The 7,500-nt window shown below is 47.1% G+C and overlaps 1 protein-coding gene across 1 annotated transcript in view; it reads left to right on the top strand.

The window, feature by feature from the left end:
* dock11 (dedicator of cytokinesis 11) overlaps positions 1–7,500 on the top strand; it is a 98,522-nt gene that overhangs the window by 3,637 nt on the left and 87,385 nt on the right. Inside the window, exons 2-5 of the mRNA XM_080859900.1 lie at positions 5,269–5,385; positions 6,270–6,359; positions 6,576–6,658; positions 7,000–7,063. Coding sequence (XP_080716026.1) covers positions 5,269–5,385; positions 6,270–6,359; positions 6,576–6,658; positions 7,000–7,063 — 354 coding nt within the window. The remainder of the gene's footprint in view (positions 1–5,268; positions 5,386–6,269; positions 6,360–6,575; positions 6,659–6,999; positions 7,064–7,500) is intronic.

The raw sequence follows: 7,500 nt of genomic DNA on the forward strand, positions 1-7,500 counted from the left end.
ACACACACACACACAAACACAAACACACACACACACACACACACACATACACACACACACACACACAAACACACACACACACACACACACATTTGATTCATTTATTTGGAATGACCAATACTGATACTGATACACCACAGCATCCGAATATTAGTAAAGAGCCTTATTATGTTTCAAACAACAACACAGACACTGTGCAAGTATTTGCCACCAAGTGAATCAGTAGATGAATTAAAAAAAGGCATATCAGGGATAGAGATGGCAGCACCTTCTCCATATATGCAGGCTGCCTATGATTGCTGACACAGAGCAGTATTTGGCTATTTGCTTGGAGTTCTTCTTATTAACTCCAGCAATTTGCAAACCTCTAACACAGAGTCGATGTGCATGTCCAAGGCTACCATAGATTAGTACAACTACTATACATATCTGCAGTTTAGCTTCATCTTGAAAGACTAATTTACGACAAACTCATGTTAAATTTACACAGTGCTGTTGCTATGCATGCACACACACACGCACACACACACGTACGCACACGCACATGCACAGACACACACAGACTCGCAGTCTCAGTAATGTGTGGTTTATAATACTGTATATGACGAGCTCTCAGTATTTTTGGGGTTTGGCTGTGTGTATGTGTCCGCACGTCTCTCTCTCTCTCTCTGTCTATGTGTGTGTGTGTGTGTGTGTGTGTGTGTGTGTGTGTGTGTGTGTGTGTGTGTGTGTGTGTGTGTGTGTGTGTGTTTGTGTGTGTGTGTGTGTGTGTCTGTGTGTGTGTGTTTGTGTGTGTGTGTGTGTGTGTGTGTGTGTAAGCACCAACCCTGGAACCCGCCCGACTCAGGGAGCCTCTCAGGAATGAATAAAAAATTCAGACACTTAAGACCTCACTTCCACTGGCAGAGAGTGAGACAGAGAATGGAGGGGGAAGAGGGGGATTTAAGGAGAGAGAGAGAGAGAGAGAAGGGAAGGAAAACAGAGAAAGTGAGTGATTATTATTATTAGGCTAGCCTATTATTATAAGTAGCCATTGTCATGTAAATAAAACTTCAGCACTTAAATAAAAACTTCAGCTTTTAGGAGAGAGAGAGAGAAAGGAAGAGAAAGACAGATAGAGTCTGAGAGAGCGAAAGATGAAGACTGACAGAGAGAGAGAGCTGCCAGATGAGTGTCCTTGTTAGCACTTAAATAAAAACTTCAGCTTTTAGAGACAGAGAGAGAGATGGGAAGAGAAAGATGGATAGAGAGCGAAAGAGAAAGACAGAGAGAAAGAGCTGCCAGATTGTAATGTTACTGTGGCTGTTAGTGTTCGTGCTGAGAGTTCACAGGAAATCATCTTGACTTCTCTATAAAACCTGAAACAGGAAGTGATGTGAAACAGCACGCTGAAACACATCTCTGCTGGATGCTGGTTGCTAGGGTGAACTGGTCCGTGGTTACGGACAACTCTTGGCCAAGGGCCCATGCCACCACTCCCTTACACGCTGGCAGCGCCAGGAAGTGCCCTGTGCGCACTGCTCACATCTTTCACAGACTCTTGTACTGTATCTGTGTGTGTGTGCGTGTGTGTTTATTTGTGTTTTTGAGCATCTATTCGTGTGTGTGACAGATGTTCTTAACCATTTCTCTTGTGCTTTTAGTGTACAAGGTCTGTCTGTGGTGTCTGATTTATGTGTGTGTGTGTGTGTGTGTGTGTGTGTGTGTGTGTGTGTGTGTGTGTGTGTGTAAAACCTGTTCCTGTGTATTTTTTATCTCTCTTCTTTACCCTTCTTGTTTTGCTCTCAGTTTTTAAGTCTTTCACTTTCATCTTTCTCCCCGCCTGACCTCTCTCTGTCTCTCTCTCTCTCGCACACACACACACACACACACACACACTCACTCACACTCTCTCTCGCTTTCTCTCTGTCTGTCTCACACACACACACACCCTCTCTCTCTCTCTCTCTTTTGCACACACACACACACACACACACACACACACACACACACACACACACACACACACACACGACACACACACATATACACGCACACACATACCGCTCTCGCTCTCTCACCTCTCTCTCCCTCTTTCTCTCTTTCGCACACACACACACACACACACACATATACACACACACACACTATCTCGCTCTCTCACCTCTCTCTCCCTCTTTCTCACTCTCAATCTCACATACATACACACACACACTCTCTCTCCCTCTCTTTCTCTCACACACACACACACATACACACACACACACTCTCTCTCACTCCCTCTCCTGGCGTTTGTCTCTGTAGTGACTTGTTCATTGGAGGAGCTCCATTGGGTTGCGTCATGGAGGGTTAGCTAACACGCCTAACACCCGCTGATGCAAACCTTGACCTCTCACCTCAAGATACATTTTCATGCTGATTGGCTAAGTAAAACTGTGGTGGAACTCTTTCTCTCTCAAATGCAGATCATCTTTATTGGCATGACAACAAGTTTCACAACAAAACAAGCAATCTCTCTCTCTCATTTAATTTCCCTCTCACTGTGTGACTGTCTGTGTCTGTGTTCGTTGTGTAACGTAGCTAGTCATTCTTGGACTGTCCGCTGACACAGCTGTGTGTTGTGGGTAGGGCCTACTGACATACAACACACACACACACTGCAACACACACACTTTGTGCAAACCTGACATCGCCTGAAGATACACTGAGGGCCGTGCCTTTCAGGGGTGTGTGTGTGTGTGGGGCGGGGGGGAGGGTCTTGTCTGTTTTTGTACTTAGAGCTGTTTTCTGTTTTGTGAGTGGCGGTGTGTAATTTGCACGTGGAACCCCTGTAAACAGAGGCATAGCAGGAACAGGGTGGAGAACACAGAAATGACTTAGGCACATATGGCAGCTTACACGCGCACACAAGCACACGCACACACACACACACACACACACACACACACACACACACATACTATCTCGCTCTTTCACCTCTCTCTCCCTCTCTCTCTCTCTCACACACACACACAAACACACACACACACACACACACACACACACACACACACACACACACACACACATACACACACACACACACACACACACACACACATACACAAACACACTCTCTTTCACTCCCTCTCCTGGAGTTTGTCTCTGTAGTGACTTGTTCATTGGAGGAGCTCCATTGGGATGCGTCATGGAGGGTTGGCTAACACGCCTAACACCCGCTGATGCAAACCTTGACCTCTCACCTCAAGATACATTTTCATGCTGATTGGCTAAGTAAAACTGTGGTGGAACTCTCTCTCTCTCAAATGCAGATCATCTTTATTTGGCATGACAACAAGTTTCACAACAAAAACAAGCAATCTCTCTCTCTCATTTAATTTCCCTCTCACTGTGTGTCTGTGTCTGTGTCTGTGTTCGTTGTGTAACGTAGCTAGTCATTCTTGGACTGTCCGCTGACACAGCTGTGTGTTGTGGGTAGGGCCTCCTGACATACAACACACACACTGCAACACACACACACTGCGTGCAAACCTGACATCACACACAAACACACACACTTTGTGCAAACCTGACATCGCCTGAAGATACAATGAGGGCCGTGCCTTTCAGGGGTGTGTCGTGTGTGTGTGGGGGGGGGGGGGGCGGGGGGAGGGTCTTGTCTGTTTTTGTACTTAGAGCTGTTTTCTGTTTTGTGAGTGGCGGTGTCTAATTTGCACGTGGAACCCCTGTAAACAGAGGCATGGCAGGAACAGGGTGGAGAACACCAAAATGACTTAGGCACATATGGCAGCTTACACACACACACGCGCGCACACACACGCGCACACGCACACACACACACACACACACACACACACACACACACACACACACACACACATACTATCTCGCTCTCTCACCTCTCTCTCCCTCTCTCTCTCTGTCTCTCTCACACACACACACACACACACACACACACACACACACACACACACATACTATCTCGCTCTCTCACCTCTCTCTCCCTCTCTCTCTCTGTCTCTCTCACACACACACACACACACACACACACACACACACACACATACACACACATACACAAACACACTCTCTTTCACTCCCTCTCCTGGAGTTTGTCTCTCGTGACTTGTTCATTGGAGGAGCTCCATTGGGATGCGTCATGGAGGGTTGGCTAACACGCCTAACACCCGCTGATGCAGTCCTTGACCTCTCACCTCAAGATACATTTTCACGCTGATTGGCTTAGTGACACTGTGGTGGAACTCTCTCTCTCTCAAATGCAGATCATCTTTATTTGGCATGACAACAAGTTTCACAACAAAAACAAGCAAGCAAACAACCGTTATAACACACACACACACACACACACAAACTCTCTCATTCAATTTCCCTCTCACTGTGTGACTGTCTGTGTTTGTGTGCACGTTGTGTAAGGTAGCTAGTCATTCTTGGACTGTCCGCTGACACAGCTGTGGGTTGTGGTTAGGGCTACTGACACACACAACACACACACTGCAACACACACACTGCGTGCAAACCTGACATCGCCTGAAGATACACTGAGGGCTGTGCCTTTCAGGTGGAGGTGTCTAATTTGCACGTGGAACCCCTGTGAACAGAGGCATAGCAGGAACACGGTGGAGAACACAGAAATGACTTAGGCACATATGGCAGCCTACACACACACACACAAACACACACACACACACACATGACTTAGGCACATGTTGCTGCTTCCTGTCGATGGGGCGCCTCGGAAGTCGTCCACACACGTGGAGTATTATGAAAACAATGTTTTTCTTTCGTGTTTTCAAAGCGATTTGCACCCACATGACAGTGTTTTTGAGTGGGTTTTAAAATCATATTCCTTGCATTACCTCACAGCGCTTTTTGACTGTGTTTTGAAATCATATTTCTTGCATAACTTATGGTGCACGTTGTTCTGTATTACCAAAGCTATGGCACTACCAGAGAAGATACATATACATCCTACAAATCGTTCATTGTGCCAGAGTCAGATTAAAATAGAAAATGTTTGCATTTTAACACAGCATAATGCAATTAATACTGTTTGTGTGTATTGTTTTTTTCCCCCCTGTGTGTGTGTACCTGTGTTTGTATGTGTGTATTTATGTGCGTGTGTGTGTGTGTGTGTGTGTGTGTGTGTGTGTGTGTTTGTGTGTGTGCGTGTGTGTGCGTGTGTGTGCGTGTGTGTGTGTGTGTGTGTGTGTGTGTGTGTGTGTGTGTGTGTGTGTGTGTGTGTGTGTGTGTGTGTGTGTGTGTGTGTAGGAGCAGCCAAAGATCATTGAGCCACTGGACTATGAGAATGTGGTGTTTCAGAAGAAGGCGCAGATCCACAGTGATCCACAGAGAGACCTGCTGCTCTTCCCTCCTGACGACGTCTCGGTAAAGAAATACACACACACACACACACACACATGAACCTACTACACACACATACACACTGCACACCTGACATACTGGCAGCAACGGTAAACCAGCGTTAGCATAGCACACGTCAGTGTTTTACATTGTGGTGTGTATGAGTGCTGTGGATAAGGATATTAGCCTGGCGTGTTAGTGTTGTGATGTGTGTCTTAGCCTGTTGTGTGAGCCTGGTAACTTATGTGTGAGCCTGGTGACGTGTGTGAGTGTGAGCCTGGTGTGTTAGCCTGGTGAGGTGTGTGTGACCTAGTGTGTTATGTGCGGTGATGTGTGTGTGAGCCTGGTGGTTTAGGGTGGTGAGGTGTGTGTGACCTAGTGTGTTATGTGTGGTGATGTGTGTGAGAGCCTGGTGGTTTAGGGTGGTGAGGTGTGTGTGAGAGCCTGGTAAGTTATGTGTGGTGAGGTGTGTGTGACCTGGTGTGTTAGCCTGGTTACGTGTGTGTGAGAGCCTTTTGTGTTAGCCTGGTGAGGTGTGTGTGAGAGCCTGGTGTATTTTTCAGGGTCAGGAGGGTAAGGCCAGCAGCTTCCCAGGCTAATTAGCATTTAGGTGGTTTACGCTATGAGAGTGTGGCTGTTATAGGGCCTGAATGCTAATGCCATCATGCTAAAGAGGTAGCTCTGACTGCTAGCGCCATATAGAGTCTGGGTAATGCTTTTACACTGAACACACACCACTGTCAGGCCATTTAGCGAATCACAACACATGACTCAGGCAAGACAGACACATTTTTCTGTATTTATTCTGTAAAGCATCTTGACCTTTGACAGAAAAGTGCTGAATAAATAACATTTTATGTTCCCCCTGTGTGTGTGTGTGTGTGTGTGTGTGTTTTCCTATGTTCCAGGAGTCCCAGATTGCCCGGCAGAGGAGAGCTGTGGTTCCATCTGTACCTCAGAACGCAGAGAAGGAGGCCCAAAGCCTGTTTGCCAGAGAGGTACACACACACACACACACACACACACACACACACACACACACACACACATACACACACACACACACACACACACTGGAACTTGCCCTAAAAGGAAACATCTCTGACGAACACCATACGGGTCATGCTAATGTATTGTTACATCTGTTTGGGTGTTTGTGGCACCAACCTGTGTGTGTGTGTGTGTGTGTGTGTACCCTCGGCTATGTCTGGCAGTGTATCAGGATGTACAACACTGACTGGCAGGTGATCAGCTACAAGTACGAGGCCTATTCTGGAGACTTCCGCAGCCTTCCCTGGTAGGTAGATACGCCCAGGGGGTGGAGGGGTGTGTTTGTCTGATGGTGCTCATAAGCGTGTGTGTGTGTCTGTGTGTCTCTGTGTGTGTCTCTGATGGCGCTAATGATTGTGTGTGTGTCTCTTGTGTGTGTGTGTGTGTGTGTGTTTGTGTGTGTGTGTGTGTGTGTGTGTGTACGGTGTGTGTGTCTGATGCTCATGAGTGTGTGTGTGTGTGTGTGTGTGAGTGTCTGGTGATGCTCATGAGGGTGTGTGTGTGTGTGTGTCTCTGATGATGCTTAGAGGGTGTGTGTGTGTGTGTCTGATAGTGCTCATCAGTGTGTGTATTTCTCTGCCTCCTCAGTAAAGGGGTTAAACCAGAGAAGCTGCCGTCACACACGTTTGAGGTGGACGAGGACGCTAACGAGGTAAGGGGTTAACGAGAGGTTAACGAGTTTAACAAGATGACGGTCCTGCTTGAACATAATGATGCATCAAGTGCCCTGTCATACAGCAGTCACGTCTCCAGGTCGCTCTGTGTGTGTCAGTGTGTGCAAGTGTGTTCTAGTATGTTTGTGTGTATGTCTGTGTTTATATTCCAGCTGGGGTGGGGTTGTGTGTGTGTGTGTGTGTGTGTGTGTGTGTGTGTGTGTTCGAGTCCCTTCACACATGCACGCGTTAGTCTGTGTGAGTGTGTGTGTAAGTGTGTATGTGTGTGTGTATATGCAAGTCCCTTCACACATGCGCGCGTTAGTGTGTGTGTGTCTGTGTGTGTGTGTGTGTGTGTGCGTGTGTGTGTGTGTATGAGAGTGTCTGTGTGTGAGAGAGAGCTGCCAGCTGTGGACAGAAGGCTCTGCCCAGCAGT

This window comes from Sprattus sprattus (assembly GCF_963457725.1).
Source record: "Sprattus sprattus genome assembly, chromosome: 21".
In the NCBI taxonomy this organism is placed as follows: Eukaryota; Metazoa; Chordata; class Actinopteri; order Clupeiformes; family Clupeidae; genus Sprattus; species Sprattus sprattus.